General features: G+C 37.3%; 1 protein-coding gene across 1 annotated transcript in view; it reads left to right on the top strand.

Moving 5' to 3' along the window:
• The window catches only part of LOC118155839 (proprotein convertase subtilisin/kexin type 5-like), a 197,337-nt gene that overhangs the window by 5,749 nt on the left and 164,855 nt on the right, over positions 1–26,733 (top strand). The window contains exon 2 of the mRNA XM_035309402.1: positions 21,295–21,399. Coding sequence (XP_035165293.1) covers positions 21,295–21,399 — 105 coding nt within the window. The remainder of the gene's footprint in view (positions 1–21,294; positions 21,400–26,733) is intronic.

Raw genomic sequence — 26,733 nt, 5'->3', positions numbered from 1 at the left:
ATTATTATTTATATATTATTTATATATTATTATTATATATATTATATATATATTATTATATTATATATATATATATATTGTGTGTGTGTGTGTGTATATATATACAATTAGTAGTTTCTCTAACAAGCGAATCCTTGTCTCATGTGAAAAAATGTCTCCGCTCCTTTTGCATGAGTCTTTTAAGCAAGCAGTCTGGACTGGCAGTCCCTCTGGGACTGTGATAAGGTAGTATAATGCAAAGCAGCCAAAGAGTTGTTCTAAGTTACAGGCTGGATGGAGCAATTTGGGATACACCCTGTCCCCTAGCAGCTCCTTGCTGACATATTTTACCCTTCTGTCTTGCAGTGGCTGTACTAAGCAGACATTTGTCTTGGAGCAAAGTGTTGGTCACTGACATTTTAGAAAGTTTCTTCCACTGTTGGCAGTTGCTGAAGGTTACATATATTGAAGTGCACAGTATGTATAGCATTTTGTACAATTGGCATAAATGTTATGACTGTGCTAATATCATGGAGATTTGTTACTGTGCAGTGAAAGAAGGTATCTCTATCTTTTGATACAGATATGAAAATTAAGGTATGCTTATATGTCATGTTGGTTCCCATGTCATTCCTTGTAAACACAGCTTCTCACTGGATATAGATCTGTGTTTAGGTGCTAAAATATTCTTGATAGCCTGGGTAAAGGTACATTGGCTTACAGAGGGATGACTTGTAAAGCATCTGAGAATCTGGGAATGTTACTCCTAGCTCCAGTGCTGCAGGCTTTTGTGCTCTTGAGCTGTTGGCATAAGCTTTTTCCCCTGACTTTTTCATTTGTATAGATGAAAGAAGAGAAGCTTCAAGAGACTGAGAACATAAGTTTCTTGTCATATGAAACATTGGCTTCAACATAAGGAAGATTTTCTGGGCTTGTGCTTTTCTAGAAATTGGTGATTCTTCATTTTCAGGAGCCAGGAGTTTCTCATTCATGCAGAGGTCATTCCTTGAAGGTGCAAGGAAGTATGAGAAGCCACCAGCTGATACAATGAAAGAAATGGAAGAAAAAGAGAGATCAAGACATTTCATCTGTGCCTTCAACAAGGGAGTGAAATGCTGCATTAATTAATGTAGGAATAAATTTTAGATCCTTCTATTCATGTTGCTTACTTAGATTTAGGCAGGGGCTGTGGATGTGTCAACATGGGTCAACATCACATCTTTCATCCCTAATAATTTTTCTTTTCTGATCTCACATCTTTCATCCCTAATAATTTTTCTTTTCTGATCTCTTTCAGTGTCTAGTGGCCTATTCCCTACTGTTGGCAAGTGACAGAATACCATTTTCCTCCAGTCTTCTGCCTGTGAGGAATACATACTGTTTACAGAAAGGCACCTAAGCATGCTAAGTTGAGGGGTAGGCCAGGAGCCACTGTGAGATGTACAGATTTTGGTTATTAGATAATGCAAATACTGATGTGATTTGTCAAAAGGAATTAGTGGGAGTTTGCAGACTTAATGCCAGCAAATCATACAAAGAGTTACTGAATATTAGTCCATTTCAAACCTGATTTCCCAGTGATGGCACAGATGAGATGTTGTGCAATAAAATCAATTGATCAGCAAGAATAGGAGGAAAGTCTGTTTTCCATTTTCCAAATCTGTTCCCGATGGGAAGCAAAAGGAAATTTTGCAAACTAAGTAGCTGAAATTGATAGACTAGAAAAAGCATTGAGCTGAGAAAAAGCAGAGCTTCTGCTAAGATGAAGAGCCTGTCTACATCAGAGGTTGCTGTCTACAGCAGAGGTTAGAATTTTCTGCCATAATTTCCACCATTTCACATGGATGACTCAAAAAAGCAGGATGGTCTGTCTCTACATGTAAAGAATTTCAGCTACCCAATAGACAGTTAATAGTATAGACAAGCCCATTAAAAGCCTGTGTAGTCATGACATTGAAACAGAGTGTACTCTTACCTAAGTTAGTAGCTGAAATAATGACCTCCTGAGAACTAAAGATGCAAGTACTGGGACTACTGTGTTGGAAGAATCAAAGTGAGGTGTAGTCCAGACTATATGCATGTGTAGGTATAATAGGTTTACAGAGATACAACAAGGAAAATTAAATTCTCTCCTACTTGTGGTAGCAGAAAGTACATTTGGGGACTGTTGGAGAATAACTAGACGGACAGATCTTTGGAAAATGTCAACACCGAAACAACATTCTTGCAGATGGCTACATGACACACAAACAGAAAAACAGCATGTATTGGAGAACACAAAGGGTATGCCATGTCCAACTAATTCATACTTAGCAGTAATTCTCTTGTCAGTGCAGTTAAAAATGAGAGGGAGGAGGGAAAGAGAGCAGAGCATACTACTACTAAATGTGAGCTTTCATTAGGAGGTGGATGAAGAATAGGATGTGCTAAATGGGTTCTGGTTATAAAGGCAATCTAATAGCCTTCATATGCTGTTGTAAAATGAGGGAAGATGAGAATCTGGTTTTACAGCATAGTAGTCAAGCTACAAATTATGTGATGATTTTTTATTTAAAGCCCTTAGGCAAACACACACTAAATTATACTTTTAAGAATAGCAATTAGTTGCAAACCCAATTTTCAGATGGCAGTGTTTGTGGGAACTACTCCTCTCAAGCAAGATGAAGTGGACCAGACTAGATGAAAATGGAAGAGGAAGAAAGTATCTGTAAAACATAGTAATGAAAATCAGTAGTTTGTCATATGTCTGGTACATAATGGCTGACAGTTGCAGAAGTCATGGGATGGGGGGAGATCTCTAGAGATCACCTTATCTATTGCCATGTTCTTAAGAGGACCATCTATGCCTATCTCTTTGATAGCAGACATTTAACCCCTTTTCAGACGTCTTCCCTGAAGAAACTCCACAGTGCCAGGCCACAGCCAATTGCTCCTCTGAACTCTAAGCTGCAACAGTCTTCCTGCAGTTCTAAGGCTGGATTTCTTATTTCTCCATGAACATAAAGAGTAACAAAATCAGAAAAGTTGTAGCATTTCATTCTTCCTGACATCTGTTTTTGACTTTTTTTCCATACAAGCCCAGTTCTTTCCCTTGTTTCAGATAGGTCGTGGATTCACTGTTCTTTCTAAGAGAACCACATCTTGGGAAACGAGCTGTTACAGCTTTACAGCTGAGAATAGCATACGGATTTCTTCAGGTGTCTGGAGGACGGCACTGCTGTTTGTGTAGCCCATTATGTTGTTTGTCTTTCCTGTGGCTGTATGACATTGTTGACTTAGTTCAGCTTGTGGTCTGCTATAGCTCACAGACCGATTCTGCCAAATTCCTAGCCAGTTGTTCTCCAGCCTGAATTTGTCCAATTGTTAATTCTTGGTTAGGTGTAGCACGGTGTACATTCCCTTTCTGAATTTTGCCCTGTTTTTTCCAGGCCTATGTTTACAATTTGTCAATTTTGAATTCTCCTCCTGCCCCGCAATGTACTTTAAGGTCATCTCTGCTTCTTTGTCTATGTTATCCTTTATAGGCGTATTTCCTATGAGACTATTTAGGTCACAAGTGAAAATATTGACCAAAACCCATTTCTAGAGGAACTCTAGCAGGCAGTCATTTGCTGCTCCCCTGCAATGAATGAATGTATCAACGTTACTTACAAACTTTTGACCTGCTATTCTGTAGCTTAATGTTGGGCCCTACATCAGGAATTTGACAGGGACTGTTAATCAAGTTGGAGATAGATACAGTCGGTAACTTGCAAAGCATTGCCTCAAAACGAACGTGAAATTTGCAGGGAGATTTAACTGGACTGTATCATCAGTTCATCAGCCACTGCTATTATAAACCTTAACAGGGTTCATAAGTTGATTTTTTTTCCTGCATTTCAAACAAGTTAAAACTAACCAGTTTTAAAAGTGGTTATGTTACTTGTGGCAGGAACTTAGTCATGGCCAGCATACATCTATTTGTTCCCATACTTAAGTGGCTTGTCTGTTTCTCAAGTACATTTGTGGGGGAAACCATCTTCAGTTTTGCTGCTAGCTTCTGGTTTCCTGTTAGAAGAGTGGCTTTGTACTTCCATGATCATCCCGTCTGCAGTGTTTCTATTGAAATCTGCTTGCCTTGACCAGAAGAGACATCCAGCTTGTATACAGCCTCCCTACTGCTTTGTACAATGTCATAAATAATTCTCTAGACTTTGTCAGACAAGGTATTTCCAATATTTCATTTGCATGTTTTGCAGCTGTGTTCTCTGGTTTTGTGTTTGACCAGTATATCTTTCTCTTCCTCACCAAATGATGAATTGTAAAATCACAAAACAGGGAGATGCATATGTCAACCATGGAGTTGAATAATTACATGGCCCTTACTGAGGAGCTGTGGTGCTCTTCGTCACCTGCCAAACAGAAGAAATAGCATGATCAAACAGAAGCCTGCTTGCCAGAGATATATATCCTAAGAGAGTAAGTGATTATCTGGCAACATGTTGGACCCAATTTGATTGATATTTACACAATAAAAAAAACTCTTTGGAAAAAAAAAATGGTGGCAAATCCAGAAGAGTATCAGAACTACACCATGAAATGTAGCCAGGATAGCTTGTTGTGTGGATTCTTGCTAACTACATGATGGTGCATGATGGAGATGAGATTGTAAAAGGTGCGTTAGCCAGGCATAATCATGGATCATAGAGTGCTAAACAAATCAGGAAAGAAAAAAAAATGTTAGAAAAGACTCTTCTATGTAGAAGGATTCTTCTTCCACAGTGACAGGATACATCTATAAGTGAGGAATATACATCATCAAAGGCCCTTTTTTTCATTGAGTTAAAGCTTTTCTCCTTTTTTTTTTTTTTTTTTTTTTCTTCTTTTTTTAGAGACACTTTTGCCTTTTGTGCCAGCAAGGAATAGGCCTCATTTATGTTTGTTTTCAGGGCCAGTCCAAAGTTACAGAGATGTTACAAGTTAAATTTAAAATCTTTGCTACATTTCCCTACTCATTCAAACTGGAATAAAAACAGTGGGTTTTGTGCTTAGTGGGTGGTGAATTTGTTACTGAGTAGTGCTGTGTGGCTGACATTCAAGCAAGCAATTAGATAATGTTCTCCTTATTTTAAATATTTAGCTTAATCAGTGGTAGCATGTAGCCTCCCTTCTGGATAATGTAGTGTTTTTTTTGTTGTTGTTGTTGTTTGTTTTGTTTTTTACTTTTACAGATTTTTTTTTATGAAACATATTAACACATTAACCTGATGTCTTAAAAACAATCAGTAAATAAAATGCACACTATGTTATAGCTCTAATACCAGTAGTATGGCATCTAGGGCCTAGAGAGATATTTCCTATAATGTTTTTGTTCATGTCAACAGCCTTTATTTAAACAGACCTGTAAAGATGCAAGGCCATTTTAAGTCAGTTGGGAGATCCATCTAGCCTGCCTGCCTATGGCAGTGATGTTACGTTACTCTTTGTGGGAGAGAAGGAACAAAACAAGCATCTGATGCTTCTCCCTCATAGCTACTGCAGCTATTTTCAGCTCAGGAGACTGCCTGAAGTGGATGTGATTTCTGTATACTTAGAAACTCTTCTTTTTTTTTTTTTTATTTTTTTTGTCCAAGTGCTTGTCCAGTGTCTCAATTAGAAGTAAAGTTTCTGCATCCACAGTATTATTTGGCATAAATTTTTTTTGTTAACTTCATTGTATGAAGAACCACCTGTCTTCTGCTTGCTTTAGGCCTGACTCTGACTCGTTTCATTTGATGGCAATTGAAAGAGACAGTGAAAGTTGATCTCTGTTCACTCTTCCTATGCCACACATGATTTTTTGTATTTCTGAAATTTCCCCCTAAATTGTCTCTTCTTTAGACTGAAGACTGTTAGCTTACTTAGCTATTCCCCATGTGGAAGGTGTTCTGTATGTTGGTATGGAAACTTTCCCAGCTGTTCCATTTCCTCTTTGAATAGAGGAGATCAGAACGGCACAGAGCACTCAAAGTGTGGCAAAGTCTTGGATTTGGCAAAGTCTTGGATTGTTTTCATAGTGCCTTCTTGATGTTCTCTGCTTTGTTCTCAGTATTGTTATTGATCATTTTTAGTATGTGCTTTGCTGTTGGGATTTCTACCAAGCTGAGGTGCTGTGACTAGCCTGCTGTAACCCTAAGGTCATTAGTCCTAAGAGGTATTGGGCATCTCAAAACACTTCATCTTAATGTGAAATTAGGTGTGTGCACCAGTTCATCTACATTTGTCTATGCTGGATTTAATTTGTTGTTTTGTTGTTGTCACTGGATTTTGCAGGGTCCTTCTGCAGCTCATGTACAGCCAGCTGCAGTCTTTACATCAGTGATTGTTGACAGTAGCTGACAGCTACTCCTCGTTTCTCACTCGTTTTTCCATGTCATTTTTCATGAAATAGCATAGGTCCCAGAAAACGTTCTTGCACAGATCCCAGAGAAACTCCGGCAGGAACCTCCTTCCATTGTGGAAAGCTAATTACTTTTTAATAAACAAATAACAAATTGCTCCTAAACTATGTTTTCAGTTGTCTAACCTATTGTTTGCTTCTGCAAGGACCTTATGGCATGGGTTCTTATTTTCCTAAAAGCTGTTGGTAAGAGATGCTGTGAAAGCCTTTTGGAAGTCCAAACAGGGTATAGTTCTCTGGCCACCTTTTTCAGTACATTCGGCCTCTTCAAAGAACACTAATATTTTTTATGGCAGAATTTTCCTCTGACTATCCAAAGAGGTCCTTTTTTCTCCAAGTGTTCATTAATTCTCTTGTCTCTTACATTTTCTGCTCATTTACCTCATAGTGACTTGCAAGTCCAAAGTGGTTCAGATTGCCTTTTAAAATTGACATCAATTGGTCACTCACTTGTCCTGAAATATGATTTTTTTTTTTTTAAGTGAGAGATTTCATGCCACTACTCCTATTGCTTTCAATTACTTTAAATTACTGAGCTTTTTTCAGCTGTATCATCCTTATTCCTTCCAAACTCTGGCTTGTAGAATATTTGAACTTAAAGTATCATATCTCAAGTAGTCCATCTGATCTGAACCAAAATAAACAAAACTATTTAATGCTCAACTGTGAAAAATCTTTAATCTTCTGTGAACGTGCTGGGCTCCGACCAGTGAGCCAAGTGTGAATGAACAGCAATGGCAGGGTTTTAAGCGAAGAAAGTTCCCCTACCTCTCTTGGAAATGAGTAGCACAGCTTCCCTGCAGGAATGGACTATGGAATGAGCTCTGTTTTCTCTCAACCAACCAACCAACCCCCATCCTGTGCAGGAAGCAGTAGTTTTACCAGATGGAAGCGGAGAGGAGCCAGTGCAGATACCTGAACTGTGGTTTTCCAGCTCAGATTAGATTTTTATGCTCTTAAAGGAAAACACTCCTCTCACTGGACCTGAAAGAGAGTCTCTGAAATTTAGCTCAGCAGAGCAATTATTTGCAGTGTGTAAAGGCCTCAATTACCTTTTAGCATGAATATTAGAAAAGTAATAGCGTATGCTTTGACTGTATCAGAGTGTCTGATGGACCAGGGGTGTCCAATCACTGCCACACAACAGGAGCTTCAGCCCCAACTAGTGTTGCAGCATTAACTTCAACACTGTTTTCTTCTTGAAAGATTCTGCTCTACTCCATTATAAACCAAATCAGTCCCCTCCTTTGGATATAAAGCACAATGTTAGTATGATTTTATTCACACCTTGTATTTAAAATACAAGGTCATTACCAGAGAAGACACATATCAGAATATCTGGGATTTCCTTGGTGCTCTGTCACATGCCCATGTCACATGACATCACTGTCATTACACCTTTCTGCCTCTCTGGTCAAGCAAACCTTTGCTTCAGCTCAGAGAATTTTGAATATCCGTCATGTTTGAGCAGACCCCTCCTGACGGTTCTTTGGCCAGTGCATGATGATCATGGAGAACTGAAAAGTCACAAAGACATCACCTGGGAAAAATGATTATTAGGAGTAAGCAGGGTTGCTGAGCCTTGATTTCGAAAAGAGTGAACCATCCTCTGGCTTAAGGGGTCTCTGGACTGTGTTGAAAAGGGCAACTACATGCATCTTATCAATAAATGGTTTTACCATTGCAACAGACTGCTCTTTTGGAAGCTTTCTTAGACATAAATACCATTCCCATCTTGCAAAATCTGGATAATTTCTGGGAACTAGGAATATTAATCTGACACATTTAACTGCACAGTGTGCAATTCTAGTGGTGACTGCAATCTGTGTTGATTTCTTAATGTTTCTGACCTTGTAGGACTGGTACACCACAGAAACAGATGTTTAAAAATGGAAATAAAAATCCATTTATAAAACATAATGCATAGTTTTATGAAATTCATTGCTAACATTCTAGCTGACCAAGTTTTCCCTATGTCAGTATTTCGTTACCGATATTAGAAATGTACAGCAGGGACATTTCTCATTTCACCAGGAAATTCACTCTGAAGTATGTGGCTGAGCCTTCACTTAGCCTTCAGGTCCTACAATTCTACTCTCCAAAAAAAAAAAAAAAGGCCATCAAGGAACAGTCTTTAAATGTGTAAAATTTACTTTGTATAAAAGCTTTGACCTGAAGTTTTTCATTTATTTTAGAAAACTTAGATATTTCATTATGAGCTACAATTTGCTCTCAGGTCTCCCTGACTTTAATCTGTAGTCTGAAATCATCTCAAAGCTGGTAAACAGGTTTAGGCATTGGGATGATAACTTTACCTAAAATATAGGCCATGTTCCTCATCGAGGTCTGTATTCAAAACAATTAAATTTCTTCATTAAGTGCTTATTGCAGCTCCCATTAAATACAGTGGAGGATCCCACTGACTCCAATCAACATTGAATTGAACATTAATAGCTGTTCCAGCACAAAGGAAACTGGTGTAGCAGGAGAGACCTGTATATTACTCAATAAATACATCACATTTTTCTCTGTTGTAATTGGAGATAGCTATTCTTAGTGGAAACTTACCTGCCTATGCCTAGAATTAACAGTTCTATTAATAAAAAAAATAAATCCTCACTACACATTAGTTATGATGATGTTGATGTTTTCTTTCCTATGAGGTTTGAATGGTACATAATACAATAATTTTTGATTTTTTTTATTCTTTTACATGCTTTTTTTTTTTTTGCAAGTGCCTGTAGATCTTGTCAGAGAGATATTTTTTTCTGAATTACTAAGCCACAGGAAAAAAAAAAAAAAAAGATTCCCTGTTACTCATATGAATAAGTTGTTGCTCAATTTGTTTTATCAAAATCCATGAGATTATCTGTGGGTGTGGAGATTGTTATATATTTAACAATTACTGGCAAACCTAACTGTTAGACAAAAGAGTATACATTTTGTACAGTTCTAGCACTGACAAAGTAAGATAGGTGAATGTATCAGCATCATGCCTGGTTCTGTACAAGTTGCGTGTTTATGTGTGTTCAGTTAAGCCTGCTGTACAGAGTGGTAGATCATCAGACTTTAGTACAAAGTGATAAGTTGTGATGTAGGTTCACTGTAAAGAGCATTGGATTTAATGCCTGCACACATCACACAGATGAACTTAACTCAGTCCTAGATATTCCCATGAGTCACTTCTTTATTACTCTTCCGTAAATTATATTGGTGATAGAGGAGGAAATTACTTAAATCAGGTCTCATGAGAAAGTCAGTTAAATTATAACATTGTACTTACTAGGACCAATAAGACCTGAATTCAGATTTGCAAGACAAAGTACAGTGTGAAAAGGTTTATTGCTGGCAATATAAATGTTCACTAGAAACAGTATGACTACTGTAGGCCACTGCATTAGTCATTTTGAATGTTATAAACTCTCTTGCAATTAATGTGCTTAAGAGTTTTATACTGATGTTTAAAAAGCAGGGTAGAGATATAATGGCATATCTAACTTGGTGCCCAGTTCTTAAATCTTTTACTCATACAAGTATTCCCACTAGATTTGACTTCCCTTGATTTGTGCCTCTTAAATTCCATTAGCTTCAACAGAGTTATTTCTGATTTATGGTTTTGTAAATGAGAAGGGACTTGATTCCATTGGGACTGGTCAAATGTTTACAAGTTTCAGGACAGGGACAATGCTTATTAAGTATTTTATGATTAAGATTTAAAAGGAATATGAACATTCTTTACGGTGAAACTTCTCTTGCTGTAGTTTGTTAAAAAAAGTAAAACCTATTTCTTAACTACCCTTTGTACTGTTTGCATGACTGGAATAGCAGTGTCAGAACTTTGTCAAATCATATTCTGTGGTATTATAATTGCATATCAGAGAGTAAAGATTAGGAAAAAAACCAATAATCCTTACAGTTTGGAGTAGCTAATAATGTATGGAATATAGCAGTTCTGTTTGCTACTTAAGTAAACATTTGCGATATAGAATGAGAAACTACCCGATTTCTCTCATTGTCATTTTATGTTTGTTCAGTAATACAACATGAAATAGGATTGGAAGTCAATAAAATAGCAACAAAGCTCATTTCAGGCAGTGCAGTATATCATTTAGTTATTTTATATTACAGAGTAGTGAGTTGTTAAAGAGGAAAAAAAAATTCAAAATGCAGTGGCAATTTAGTGGACCCTTCGAGATTCTAAAGGTATTTGTTTCCTATCTGATGGCTTCATTATGGGGGCGGTTTAGTGAAACAAACGCTACCATATTCCCTAGCAGCTTTGCAGGTACAAATAACATTTGTTATGGCTTGAACTTGCAATGGATGATGGTATATAACTGTGTTGAAGTCACTTAAATGTTGGAGAGGTCAAGTTTGTTCATTCAGCTGAACATAAATACACTGCTTGTTGCACTCATTTTTACTTACAGAAGTGAGGTGGTGACTCATTGGGCTTCACAGAAGGGCAAGAACTATCAGTTTACATTGTACTGCTTTGTGTTTTGAAAAGAAACAATAGAAAAGATTAATGGGAAAGGAGGCAGTAATTGATTTCCTTTTGAGAATTTTCATGAAATGTTTAATGTTGCCCTGGAACTGAAACCTCATGATCACAGGTTGCTGAGCAACCTTGTTTCCCTTTATTTGATAGGGACACGAATTTTCCAATTGCTGTGATGCCTCTTTAGGCAAGGCACACTGGGACACTGGGGCTATGATTTAGTAAGGTCCGTAGGTGTGTACTTGTATGTGGACTGTAAAATTTCATGACAGATGTAAAAATGGCTTTGTTCCCTATCTCCCAACAACTCGTTTAGACTCGTGGAAGAACAAACATGTACTTCATACAAAGAACTGCTTTGAGGGGTCCCAGACCCACAAATAAATAAATAAATAAATAAAAATAAAAATAAAGGTCTCTATGTTCATTAGTTTTTAGCTTCTTATTTGAACATTGTTCTTACAGCCACAACCTGTTGGTCAGTCCTAGCGAGGAGGAGAATGAAACTCTTCCTTAGTGACATTAAAAGATTTCAAGTACTATGGTCAAATTTCTTGTGATTTGGCATTTGAATAAACATGGTGCCCAGATACCTTTTACTTACCACATTATATTCATTTTTAGCTTCATTGAGGACTTATTCTATGTCTTCATCTCTTGGGAAGTGGTATCACGTAGCAAAGATGATGTTCAGAAGGTACCAATACACAACACAGTTCAGATTCAGGGAGGGTTGCCAGCTCTTGCCCTCCTTTAAACATTGATGCAAGTTCTTGTTCTCGGAGCTGCAGCTGAGAAAGGTAGGGGGCCAGCCTCAGAATTTGTTTCTTTCATCATTTTTGGAAGTGATATGAATCTACCGTAGACAGGTCTTGTATGACTTGTGGTGTATAATGCACCATTCTTTTCATGGCTCATCCATGTAAGACTCAAACATCATTTTCATCTGCTCTGTATTTAGGCAGCTTTCTGTTGGTTTTATTTAACTGACTTAATGTCTTCAGGATTTTTCTTTGTGTGATTTGGCTTTTTTTTTTCTTTTTTTTCTTTTTTTTTCTTTTGCTTTTAGTAGTAGCGTTGTTTGTATGATCAAATGTGTAAACAGTTTTATTTTTGAATAAAAACAGCTAACCTATCTCCCCTTTCACAGGAGAGATTTCCAAATTTACAGGATGTGAATGAATATATAATCCAAAAATGCTAGCACAATCCTCTTTGGAAGGTTTGTTCATCCTGTTTAGTAAGGTAGATTAAATCAATTATTCTCAGTGTGATTAAGTGTGTATTAACATAAAGCTATCTTACAGTTTTAATTTATATCTTTTTAATATGTGAACTTATTTTATGGTTCATAATACTTCTGAGACCTGTGACCTCTCTATAAATCAATGCTTTCCCATTCTTGCAAATATAGTTGTACTAAAATTTAAATGTGTTACATTCTAAAACATTTATTTTTTTTATGAAACAAAACATTTTATGCTGCTGATTGGTTTTTATTTTTATTTTTTATTTTTTATTTCTTTTCTCCAATGAATTCCAAATACCTAAATAAGGTTACCAAGAAATCATTAAGTACTGCAGTCACCAAAAGCAGAATTTCATTTCACAATATCTGTTTTAAAACACAGATGTGGAAAGTAACCTGTATGCTGAAAGTATGGTCTAGGAAGCTTTGTGCAATGTACCTGAATTTCATAGAAGTTATGAATCAATTACTGGTCGTAGAGGAAAATTATTTTGCTTTATATTGTGAAGTGTATGTTAAAATATATCTAGAGTAGGACATTTCTCTATTTACAAAAATAGAATATTGAAATTCTAAAATATTTTGGAGAATCTAACTAGGAACATATATTTTACATTTAAATTTAAATTCCAATTTGAGTTAAATTTTATTTATTTTTTAGAATTGTTACTTTAGACTTTATGTTTAGACTATATTCTGGAACCCAACCAAAAGCCTTGACAAGAAAATCTATTAAAAAGAATATTTTCGTAGCAGTAGTCCACAGTGGAATATATGAATTTATGTAAAGAATCTCCACTGCAAATTGTTATGTTTTATGTTATTTTTAATCTTAGAATTTTAAAGCTTCCTAACACATGCATAAAAATTCAAATTCCCATTAAAATTTGCAAAGTGACTTAGAAGAAAACTCAGCCTTGATACTGTTTTAGAATGGTATCAGTAATTAAAATTCACTTCAGGATTTTTTATCCTATTAGCAAGGCACATGAAAAGTTCAAATACTATAGTTTATTTATTTATTTATTTATTTTCCAGTAAAAGATTTAGTGTGCCAAATTAATTTTAAAGTAAAATGCAACAGGATGTAAGCAACAGCAGTCACATTCTTATCTGAGAGAACAGTATGTAGAGCTACTTTATTTTAATGACTCTGTTATTCCTTTTTTGACATCACTGTTTAAAAATCCAAATGGTATTTTTCTAGTTCAAGGTAAGTGCCCTGGCTAATACCTGAAACACAAAGGAAAAAATACAGAAGAAGTCAGGAGTGGCAGATATTAATTCAGTAAGGTTATGCATTTTTTTTTCCTTGTCTGAAAAGAAGGAGAGGAATTTTCAAGGGTAAAGTCTTGGCACATTCCTAGCATGTGAAGAGATATAACCTGATTTATTTATTTGGAAAATGTGATGTTTCTGTTACAAGAGGTATGTGGTTTAATTTATCTGCCTGTGTTGAGGTTTTGTTTGTTTTCCATATCCCAGTGTTTCAGGAGGGATTCTCCTTTTTTTCTGGCTGAACTCTTCTGTCTTCCAGAGACCAAGGATTTAAGAAAATGAGCAAGAACTGTTGGTTACAGTGTAGCATTTTTATTGAGCTGATGCTGTTTAGTGTTTCCTTGTATCTGATGCCTCTGGTCAAGCCCAGCTTGTTCAGGGTGTCACTGCTCAGAAACAGCAGCACTCTGTGGATGCAGCAGGTCCCCTTGCAGTAAACCTGAGAGGAAAAGCACATGAGAAGAGCACAGATATCAACTGTCAAGTTAGGTTATGATTACCTCGAGCACATACAGAGCTGTTTGCACAACTTGGGCTGTTGAATTTATATTAGCTAATTAGGCTTAAAATAGAACTGAGAACTGGGTTACTTGTGTGTTTGAGCATAGCTGGAGTTCATGCTTTCAGTGTAGTCTGGGTTGAGTCTGAGGTGATGTGTGTTCATACTGATATCACCTTGCTTCTGATGGTGCTTCGAACTCTTTAGATAGCCAAGTTTAGGAACATTGAAAGTGCACTTTCCCCCCTCCCACCCGGTACATATTCCTATAATGTATATATTTCTTGTAATACAGAGACTCAACATTGTTTTTTTCCATTCTTTAGAGTCATCATCAGAGTCGTATTACCTTGCTTGCTTCTGCAGCTTAAGACAAGACCATAGTGTTAAGCAGTGCTGGTGGTTTCTGCTTGTTTTTTACTGTTATTCAAGAATCTGTTTTAATTCATGCAGGGCAGTGTATTATATCAGCCTGATAGGGAACTAGCAGACAGCTGAAATATTTGGATAGAGACCTCTTCTTACAAACTGGAATTTTAGGTTTTAGGCCGAGTAATGTCCTGAGGGCCTTTTCTGTCTCTAAAATGTTTTGTGTTCTGATCTGTGTGGGAGCCCCAAATTGTCCAGAATTGAAAGGGGGGACAGTGATTCACGTCACTGTGGTGTGCCATATGTGGATAAACCTTGCTATTATTCCTTATGAATGATATATAAGTAAGTGAAATTCCCTATTCTGTTGACAACAACAACAACAACAAAAAAAAAACACAAATGAAACAAATAAACAAAAAGCACTTTTGTTTAGAGGTTAAATATGAGAGATAAAGAACCCCCATCTCAGTCTACAGGGCAGACAAAACAGCAGCTCTGCAGCTACTCTCATGGTGGTTGCTCCTCCAGCCTTAGCTTGGTGGAGTGCTGTCTCAACTGTGGGACTTTGGGTAAGAGAGATGGATGTTAGGAAAATGTGGTCACTAGTGCAGTATTTTACAGGAAAACAAGTGGCAACAACAACAACAAAATAGCAGTATACAATTTCGCTGCTTGGAGTGAAATTGAGGTTCCAGACTTTGGATGAACATGCCTTTTCAAGGTATGGGTGCTTTAATTTGCATAGGGCCATGAAGACTAACAGCATTTGCAGGGCTTTCTTGCCTCTAACTGCTTAGATCAGAACCCTGGCTGTGAAATATATCCTAAGTCTGTAAGGACAAAAGAAGGACAAGAAACAGCAGTTTTCAGTAGTAGCATTGAACCTGTTTTCATCTGTGGATAAAGGTGGGCCAAGAGGGATCAGAATTTAGGGCTGTGACCACAGCTCCTCCATGTTCGTTATAGCGTGATGTGCATCACAGGAGCATACGCTGTATTGCAAGCTGTGTCAATATTTGGTTCTGTTAAAAGGCTTTGTAATACTCAGTTGGCTTCACTGCCATACAAAACAGGGACAAAAACTATGATATCAACACATTTTGTTTCAACCTTCTTAGACTGAAATGTGTTCATTTTTGCTCTAAAACATCATTTCCTCTTTGTATCATGACATTTTAAACATTTTAAAATTTGCAGCAGAGTTGAGGTAATTTTTTCAAAATGAGATGATGACAGTAATCCTGGGAGAAATGTACTCTGAGGCCAGACATCCAGGTAATTCTTCTCTTCAGAAACAAAATCAAATAAATAAAAATCAGTGTATTAGTTCACTAGATAAGAAACTGTTGGGAAGGTATTTCTTGTGCTCCTTTCCATTAGCTTGAAGAACTTCCCTGCTCATGCTCTAATGCATAGAAGTTTCAGAGAGCTTAACCATATCTGTCAGTTTGGAGATCATAAATAAGGTATACTTAACTGGCAACTTTAGCATTTATATTTCTTCATAGAGTTTGTGAGGACACTCATGTGAACTTAGATGAATTCATTTAGTAATTATGTCCTAGATTATTTTAATACTGCCTTAATATATGAAATTGTATGTGGAACAAATATAATCCAAGGACAAAGTTTCCTTCTTGTTTCAATGTATCTATTTTCTCAACTTTAAAAAGAAAACCAGGTCTAATAAATATGAAATTAATCTGTGTGTGTAGATGCTTTGGTTTTCTGGGATTCTAATATTATATTGTAGGATTGTAATTTCTGTGGATTATTTTATTCTTGAATAAATGGAGCATGGTACTTTTAAAATTTATGTATATATCCACTTAAAGATTTCAGTGATGAAGCTTACTTCCAAAAAGAGTGGGCCTCCCTGGCCACTGCCACCCATTCTCCTTGCTTTTCACCAGGCAATTCCTCAGGAATGTTTCTCCATCTCATTTTAAAGAGATCGGGTCTCCCAGGTCAAAAAGGAGATTACAAAGATTTCCCAAGAATAAAATAGCTAAATTGCCATCAGTCTCTAAGGTGGTTAGCTGTGCAGTCTGGTGTTTCTGTCTTTGCATTGCTTTTCCTCTGAGGGTGCCTCTAAGACCTGGTAGTTAAATTATAAAAAAAAACAATTTAACAAGAACATCCATAATGATAAATTTTACTGTGCTATATTTCCATAGTTTAACTATTCTCCAAGTAGTCCAAGGATTTGGAAGGTCTAAGTAAATTCCCATTAAGGGAAAAGAGGGCAATAAAATTTTTAATAACACTGGTGTTACCTTACTGTGAGAGGCACTGGCAGTTAGTGAATATGAATTAAATTCCATTTAAAAGGTTTGAGATTCCTTTATTTTATTGACAGTTATGAACTAAAGCTGTAGATCTCACTATTTTAAATAATAATAATTTTAATATTACTACTAATAATTATTATTTATTAATTGCTATTATATGAAAACTGGCCACACCTTGAAGACATGGCATTACAATTACCACACTTAATTCTACAGGCTTCCCCTGTCTCCTGAGTACAAGGCAATACAGCCATCAGATATTAGAAAGCTTCAGGCTTTCCCTCTTTGGTTAGAAGGTAAAGCAGGCAGATCACTTCAGTCTCTTCTGTGGTGGCTAGTGCTACTAAGTTTAACGACCTCCAGGAGTCCAATTCAGCCATCTCCTAATTCTGCTGTTGTGGATGCCCTCAAAGTGGTCAGCTATGGTTTGCCCTTAAATAAATAAGTAAAATCTCCAAATTTACACAAGACAAAGCGTGGAGAACTGGGTGATGTTGAGATTTGTGTAGCACAAATGAGCTGTATCTTTTCGATAATGCGTGTTCTTGCGCACAGATACACACAATATTGTGTGCACACAGTAGTAGGTCCATGATTCTTTGTGGCGACAAGGTCCTTAAAAGGTCCATAACCTTTGTTACAACATTCAATGTCCTACAGGCTGTTCAACTGAAAATGAGCTCTAGTTAATACAGTCACAAGTGATAAAACCGTATACACTTATTTTTTCCCTTTGAGCTAACATCAGCACAGAAACTGATTTTCGATCTAACTCAAGCTATATCATAGAATCATAGAATGTTTTGGATTGGAAAAGACCTTAAAGAACATCTCGTTAAAAGCAGGGACACCTTTGTGAGAAACAATCTGTAACCAGTAACACAGGCTCAGGTGAGGATCTCAGTGAAGTAGCATTTTTATTCATGATTCAATAGTGGGCATCCTGCAAGCAGGAGTTCACAGCAGAAGTATATCACAAACTTATATTCCCTATTACCCAACACTTGATTCCTCCAGTTTCCTCATTGGCTGAGTACTACAGGTTCACAAACTACTCAACGCTTATTACTATGCCATATAAGTACAATTTTATTTGACCAACCTTTAATTTCTTCTTTTGCTGTTTTTTGTTGTTGTTGTTGTTTTTGTTGTTGTTGTTTTCCTTCTTGTGACTAGAGGGCCTGTGATTTTTTGTTTTTACTGATTTCATGCTGCTTGTCTTGTTTTTCTTAGCTATCCTTCTTATTTTTGGACAGGGGAACCTTCCCCTTATCTGCTTAACATACTCCCCACTGTTATGCCTGGACAGTCACTTTTGAATATGCAAAGTTAGTTTTCCACTGCAAAGACAGAACTTTATTTCTCACACCTTCCACTAGAGCAGGTTGCCCAGAAGCCCCATCCAGCCTGACCTTGAATGCTTCCGGGAATGGGGCATCCACAACCTCTCTGGGAAACCTGTTGCAGTGCTTCACTACCCTCATAACAAATAATTTCTTCATTATATCTAATATAAATCTACCCCATTTTAGTTTAAAGTCATTACCCCTTGTCCTACTGCTACATGCCCTTGTAAAAAATATAAGGTTGCTCTCCAGTTTTCTTGTAGCCTTCCTTTGGGTATTGGAAGGCTGCTCTAAGGTCACCCTGAAGTGTTCTGCATGTTGAACACCACCAACTCCCTCAGCCTGTCTTCATAGGAGAGGTGCTTCAGCCCTCTGATCATCCTCATGGCCCTCCTCTGGACTTGCTCCAACAGGTCCATGTCCTTCTTATGTTGGGGGCCTCAGAACTGAAGGCAGCACTCCAGGTGGGATCTCACGAGAGCAGAGTAGAGGGGGAGAATGACATCCCTCAACTTGCTAGACATGCTTGTTTTGGTGAAGCCCAGGATACAGTTGGCTTTGTAAGCTGCAGGTGCTCCCCAAGTTCTTCTCCTCAGGAATGTTCTCACTCCATTCTCCACCCAGCCTATATTTGTGCTTGGGATTGCCCTTACACTTAAGCCAGACCTTGCATTTAGAACATAATGAGGTTTACACAAGCCTGTCTCTCAAGCCTGTCTGGATGGCATCCCTTCCCTCCAGCATGTTGACTGCACCACGCAGCTTGTTGTCATCAGCAAACTTGCTGAGGGTACACTCAGTCCCACTGACTGTGTCACTGACAAACAGGCTGATCACAATACCAACACCTGAGGAATTTCATTTGTCACTGACTTCCACTTGGACATTGAGTGATCACAGCAACTCTCTGAGTGTGACCATCCAGCCAACTCCTTACCCACTGAGTGGTCTATCTATCAAATTGTTTCTCCAATTAAGAGACAAGGATATCATGGGGGACAGCACCAGATGCTTTGTACAAATTCAGATAAATGACATCAGTTGCTCTTCCCTTATCCACAAATGCTGTAACCTCATCGTAAATGGCCACCATATTTGTCAGGCATGATTTCCCCTATTGAAACAGTTGGCTGTCACTAATCACCTCCTTATTTTCCATGTGTCTTTGCGTAGTTTCCAGGAGAATCTGATCCATGATCTTGCCAAGCGTAAAGGTGAAACTGACTGGCCTGTGGTCCCTGAGTCTTATTTTTTTTTTTTTTACCCCTTTAAAAATTAGGGTTATATTTCCCTTCTTCCAGTCAGTGGCAACTTCACTGGAATGTTGCTGACAGCCTTGACCAAATATGGTGGATGGTGGCTTAGCAACTTCATCTGCCTGTTCACTTGGGGCCTGTGTATGCATCTCATAGAGTCCCACGGACTTGTGCACCTTTAGGTTCCTTAGATGGTCTTGAACCTGATCTTCTATAGTGGGTGACTTCTCATTCTCCCAGTCCCTGCCTTTTCCTTCTGTGACTTTGCGTGGTGTTGCTCCTATGCAGAAAAGAGTATGGTAGTCTTTGGGCAAAGACCCAGCTCTGGCATTTGTTTTGGCAACACATTTCAGCCCACAGAGGACCATGTGATGGGTGGTCTCAGCACTCCCAGGATCCTGCAGCTCTTTGAGATGCCAATCAAAAGATTGTTCCCTGTATGTTTAAAGGGGGGTTATTCACAGACAGGCATGGGCAGATATGAGATCAGGCTCCTCCATGGGACAGAATCACACCACTTCTGCTTGAATCACCTTTCAAACAGAAGGCAGCAGGGAGATTACTATTGCAGTGCTAATATACCCTATTCAAACTAATTGACTATACCTTAGTCAAACTAATTCCTATTTAATTTATGATAAACTAACTTTGTATAACTGAATGTTTTGATATTGGGCTTAAACTAAACATAAGTCGTTCTTCCTGAAAGGGAGACATTGATGGACATACTCAACAGACTGAGATGAATATCTTTGACACTGGTGCAGTTTTCCCAATTAGATGAATTCTTTTGAATTACAGATATATATTTTTTTTTCACAAAAAAAGTTCTCCCTCATTCCCCATGTCACTTATGTCTTTAGGGTGGAATATACAAGTGCTCCATGAGAACAAAAAAATTATATGAATATTTCTTGGTGTATGCTGATATTTTCTCAACATTTTTCTTTTTTTTTAATATTCTAAAAGCATATTATTGGAGTCCTTCAGTGGCTTGTTTCCCATTCTCTTTGACCCTTTAATGTTAGACACTCAAGTTTCGTACATATATATTCATAGATAAAAATTCATAATACAGGATCTTTGAGATTACAGTTTTTCAGTGTTGCTTCACCTTCTTTGATGTTCTCACTGAGGTTTCTTTGTAAAACCAAGCCTATTTTCTGATGTCACTTTGATTTTCATCTTAAAATAACAAAAAGCTTAGCTTTCCCTTTTTTTACACATCATTAAGGAACATTTAGCTAAATTATTGAATGTCTTACAAGATTTACAGTGCAACAGAGGGTCAAATTTCATATGACTTGGTGAGATGTTGACCATCAATACAAGGAGGCTGACTGCTTGTTTATAGGTGTGTGAAACTGGAGTTCCCTGTTATGAATTTTTTGAAGTTAGTGAGACTAGAAGGGAAAGTTTCTTTATCAAATTGGGTAGCATATCTGTGTTTAGTTTCACATTGCTACTGCATAGTGATGGGATGAGTAAGTAGAGATTTTATTTTGCTGTTGTGAAATTTGCACTTTGCATGATTTGATTTTATATTTTGAACTAGTCATTACTCTGTGTGGGATTAACATTTCCATTTTTTTCTACTTCTTTCTTGCCCACCTTTGGCAGAAAGAGAAGCCTATTCCTGTTGTATAGTCTGATGCTGTGAATGTCCTTTTTATAAGTTAATTATATAAATAACCGAATCTAGTGCATTTTACAGTACATTTCCTTAAGCAAACTAGACGGAATGCTTTTTAATAACCATATAGTCATTTGATGATTTTTATACTTGCCATTTGAAGACAGTTTGGATATAGATTGATACAGAATTACTTAAAGTACTGCATATAAATTAAACATTAAAAAGGTAGATACAGACAGACTAAGCAGCTCAATTATAATCTTTGGTTATGCAGTTACTGCCTCAAGGACACTCCATCCATTTCATATCATATGTCCTTCTTTTGAAAGATGATCACTGGGTTCAAGTAACATTTCAGCACAGCAGGAAATTGCATAATTTATAGACCTTTAAAAATGAAAAACAGAGAACTGCTTTCCATAAATTAAATTTCCCTCTCATTTTTTTTTTTTATTTTCTCCCCTTACAGATTGGAACACTGAAGGATTATTACCACTTCTACCATAGTAAAACAATTAAAAGGTCAGTTCTCTCAAGTAGAGGTACCCACAGCTTCATTTCAATGGAACCAAAGGTAAGAAAATCCATCTAAGTGTCTGAGGCAAAAGCCTTTGCATTTTTTATATGAAATATAATACCAAGAGGTGTTTACCTGAATGGCATATAGCATTACAAGAACTGACACACTATCTGTTCACTAAGGTTCTGCTTCCCATTAAAATGAGACAAAGACAATACCATGCTATTAAGTTATGTGCTATTCTTGGTACCTAAGATCCAATATTATTCATGGAGGAATAAAGGAATTTTGTTAATGTACCATGCTGTGCTTCTCTACAAAACCATGTATAACATTAATGCCTGCAAATCTTCTGTAAATCAACAAGGTTTTGAAATGAAGATGAATAATACAGGATGGTATCAATGTTTAGAGGAAAGTTTTTTTTTTTTTTTTTGTTAGATTGTTTATTTTTCCTGGTCTTTTTCTAGACTTAAGTTTGTGAGAGATTAAAATAAGAATATTATTTTCTGTAGTCTTTTTACCAGTTCCCCTTGATATTAAGATCTATTTGATCTATTTAAAAATAGTTAAAGTAAAAGAAAAAGCAGTTTGACTACTGTACTTGTATCTGTTCTCACAAGTGCAGAGACCCCACCATTCAGACAGCAGGGACCGTGCTTGCAATAGATCATTCTGCAGGAGTAGGGAAAAGCGTTTGTACTTGCATCAGCTTACTCTGTTTCCTACACGCATGGAGGTGCAGTAGTTTACATTCAAAAATGCAAGTTCATACACACGTACCACCATGAACTTTTTTTATTTTACCCAGCTTCCAAATAACACTTCTGCACTGTTGGCAGCTGGCCTTGATTACTATGCCCTGAACTGTGAGAGACTATGGCAGAGCACAGCAGAAAATCAAGGCAATAATTGATTTTCTAGTGCCTTTCATGTTATACCATTTAGGTCTTGTCCCATATGCGGTATTTTGTGATGCTTGTACAGTAGTCTCACTGCCCAATTTCTGCATCATTATTAAATATCACTGAAATATTGAGAAGCTCTAGTGAGGGCTGTGCAAGGTACTCAACCCTGTTAATGATTCTATACGTTAAAGAGAAGAGAAAGCTGGCAGTCTAATACTGTGTTCTGGTAAAAGTGTTTGTGATTCATCTTGTGATGGCTCCACAGAATCTGGGTTTGGGAATTCTTGTGCAGATGTAGACATGTCAAAATACAAACATGTATTTGTAGAATAAAAGCCAGCTTGTGTGTTTATAATATGATGATTAAAATAGGCTGGAAATTCAATTGTATCGTATAAGCTGGACCTTTTAAAAACAAAAGGTTTAATCTTAAGAAAGGCACGTCACATGGCTTTGAGAACATTAAAACACCAGTATTTATGTCATTATATTTATAAATGTCACTGTATCTAATGCCAATATTTGCAGCAGATTAGATGGCATGTGTATTTGTGAACAAGGGAACACTAAGGTTTGTGTACTTTCAAAATAATTTAATGGTAGTATGGTTAATGCTTAAAATCCTCTCTGTGTAACGTACACACAATTGCTTGATCTGTGCTTGCTTCAGATGTGGATCACTAATTTGCTGCTTTATAAAATTTTAAATGTTGGAATTTTTGTTGAGGGGAAATTCCTCACATAAGTTACCTTTATGTAATGAAAGAACCATTTTGAAATCTGGTATTTCTAAACTGCTTGTGTGAATAATGTTTGATTTCACTGTGTGACTGTAACAGGGAAGACATGTAGGTAGTGTAAAAAACTGCTGTTGTGGATTTCAATTAATGAATCACTTTAATGATCTTTGGCTTGATCTTTTTTTTTTTTTTTTTTTTTTCTCTATAAAACCTTCATGACACCATTATAAATTACATGAATAAGTCCAACAGGGAGCATAAACTGATTAATGTATTACACATTTTGACAATTGCCTCAACATTAAACAAATACTGCTCTCTATTTAAAAGGAAAGATAAAGAATATGCAGTGTAACATGACTTTGTCTGTTTTCATCTGCACCCGTGCCTAGAGGAGTAATGGATCAAATAGTTTTAAGAAGAGATTCCCAAGTGTGGGTTTAATGTCCAAAACATAGATTGTCATGTAGAAAATTTGAAAGATAGCTTTCTCCACAACATCTTTTCTAGTCTTGGTTATAGTTGCATAGTTGTTTCTTATGAGTTATTAGCAAAACAAAAGGCATGAAAGAAGGTTGTGGAATCAGAGCAGAGTGTCTCCAATTGCTGTGATTCTTCTGGTTGGCTTTTGGCATGGATCAGTGAAAGCACCATACCATGGAACTGAGAGCCTTTTTAGCTCAGTCGAATTTGCTCAGCAAAGTTATTTTGGTGGTATGTGAATCAATGGGAGCAAAACAGGAGGGGGTCAGTGCATACTTGAAAGGGTTCATGAATCTCTAATTCTGATATGGAATGGATGAGTTTTTTTGCTAGTAGGACCTTTACTGAAATCATATTAACACAACATTTTCGAAAGTGGGAATTAAAAGCTGTGGTGCACCTCTGTTTTTGCCCCAGTGGTGAAGTGAAGGTCCAGAAGGTGAAAAAAATGCAGAATATAATTGCAACCTCACCATGTAAGACACATGTTACTTGTAAGTCACTTGTAAGTGACATGTAAGTCACTTTACATCAATACAAACATGAAGAAAATCCAGTGGAGCTTTTCTATCACTGAAGAGATTACAGTTCCAATGAAATGTGATAGTTATAGCACTTTTCACATAGCAATGGTACATAGAAGTTAAGTGGACAGTATAGATGAGAAAGCTGTCTTTTCATAATGGAAACTGTTATGTGAGATGAAGAGCTTGTAGTGAAGGGCTGTGATAATGAAGTTTGGGACTTGTATGGAGAAAAATCTTCCACAGAATCAAGCAGTATAAATGGCAAAGCAATAACCCTAGAAGAATACATTTTTAACATAGTAAAATGCAGTTTTAACATTGATAAATATTCAAATCTATGTATGTACAAACTAAAGTTTGTTCTGGTTTGCTTATGAGGTCCCCAGTGCTTTGCATCACAATAGATATCTAAAAAAGAAATGTCGCCCATAGCAATGCTTCAAAATGTAAAATTAGTAATTCAACTTCTCGTAAAATGTCATATTTACTAACGGGGAAAACATTTTACAGCATTAGTGTTTGTTTGTCAGTCTGAGCTGAGATGGCATCTCATATTTTTTTTAATTTTAATTTATTTCAGATGGGTTTCTTTGTGGTTTGAACTCCTAGCTGGTGGGTCAGGTTCACTCTCACATTTTAAAAGCTGAAAGATTACCAGTCTCACTTTCATTGAAATAAGACGGAAAGCTACCTATTTCAGCAAGATACCCTGCTTGAGCTGGATTGTGCAGAAATGTCATGCCTTTGCCATCTCTGCTCCAGGATCAGAATACCTGGTGGAAACATTGCTCCAGACACCTACTTCCACCCAGTCTCACCAAACCACACAAAGGGCAGATCTGTATGACTTGGTGATGCAAAGCTGTTAGTAGTGTGTGCGCGTAGGGTTCCTATCTCTGCCAAAACAAGCCAAATGGGACTGGTGGCTGCAGCATGTAAAATGCTAGCAAGTTTATCTCTGAGTAGAGAACATCAAATGGTATGGGCTGACTTCAGAGGTTGGAAACGTAATGGCAGAATTGTGTTCATAATACTTGTAGGACATTGTGGCTGTTCACGAGAGGTCAGAAGGGAGCAGAACAGTAGCAGCAGTAAATACTTTATCATGCAGCTGTGCAGAAGGGCTTGCACCAGTTCACACTGCTAAATAATATCCTGTGTTGATGCAGGAGATAGCTGGCAAAAGAGCAGGAGAGAGGATGGATTTCACCACAAGGTGATGGTCTTGCTTTGGCAAGGATTATGCCACTGCTTGTCGGAATTACTTTGGGAAGTAATACAGTTAATCAGTAGAGATCAGAATGTTCATTGCAAGTAGAGAGGAGGGTCAAAATTTTCAATGCCAGGATGAATGTCATCAGGTTGTTTTCCAATTATTTGTGAGTTTAAATGTGCTGAGATTGGAGTGAGAGGTTGAGTAAGGAGAAAATAAAGCTTAAAATAATTTGTATTTCATGTAAGAGGAACAAAATTCAGCAGGAATGAATAATTTCATTACAGTACTAAACCCTTGGGCTTTTAAGAGCTGTCATCATGGACTGAAATCTTAGAAAAGCTCTGATGAGAATGCTGTTGTGGGTAAGGTTGTGTTTCATATTGGCAGTGCTAACTGCTACGTTGTTAAACCTCATTAGTGAACAGGAGGATTTTGTTAGCCAAACAGAGTAACAGAAGTGTTAAACACTGGGACCAGGTGAGTTGCTGAAGTCTGCCCGGGTAGCCATAATTTGCATGAGCGCTCAGAGGACAAAGAATCAATACTACTTGGTAGTGAAATAATAGGAACTGCCACACTGAATTCCACGTTCAGAGTTTGACTGGTAGGCTTAAGTTAGTTGTTAACTAATGAAATATTTACCACTGTGGACTCCTAATTTAATTGCCTCAAAGAGCTTTTATATGAGTAATCCTTTAGTTTAGTCAAAATCAAGAATCAGGCTTGCTGTTTCAAGGAGTCTGTTGCCAGTGAGTTGGAACATGAACAGAATCACAATGTGTGAGAGGGCACAGCAACATCTCCCTTTGGTACCTGTCTCCAGAGTGTTAAAAAGTTTCATGTAAACATGAGCATTTCAACCTGCAGCTTGGATCTTTTTGCGGGGCTTTCTGAGCTATGAAGTTGTTGTTCAATGATAAGCAACTGCATCAGATCCTGCTATAATTAGTTATGCTGTAGTGCACATCATGCTGTAAAGTTTGCACAAGACGGTTGGTATTTTGTTTGTGAAATGGTGATTGAAATCTCTCCTTATAGGGGTGCCTGGTATATTAATCTTAGCTTATATCACGTTCTCCATCAGGAAGAATCCCAGGGAAGCCTGCATTGCTTCAGCAGGAATCAAGGTCAATTGTGCTGTGCTGAGGCTGTATGACAGCATCAGGCTCATTTTCATTTGTGAGCCACCATGGACTGGATTCCAGTTTGCAAAGTGCCTAGATGTGGAGGAAAAGCAGAGTGACAAATCCCAGTAAGAAAAGCAGTGCTGGAGTGGAACTGCAGCCATGTTTTGTAGCAAGTTTCTCCCATGCCTGTACCAGCATGACACCTGAAGAACCAGGGAAGGTAGGGTGAAACACCTTATCTTTCTGGGGAACAGGACAGGACAGGACAGGACAGGACAGGAATAGAATAGAATAGAATAGAATAGAATAGAACAGAACAGAACAGAACAGAAAAGAAAAGGAAAAGAAAAGAAAAGAAAAGAAAAGAAAAGAAAAGAAAAGAAAAGA

Source organism: Oxyura jamaicensis, chromosome Z (assembly GCF_011077185.1).
Source record: "Oxyura jamaicensis isolate SHBP4307 breed ruddy duck chromosome Z, BPBGC_Ojam_1.0, whole genome shotgun sequence".
NCBI lineage: Eukaryota > Metazoa > Chordata > Aves > Anseriformes > Anatidae > Oxyura > Oxyura jamaicensis.
The sequence above is the reverse complement of the archived record's forward strand: the minus strand, read 5'-3'. Positions and strand labels throughout refer to the sequence as shown.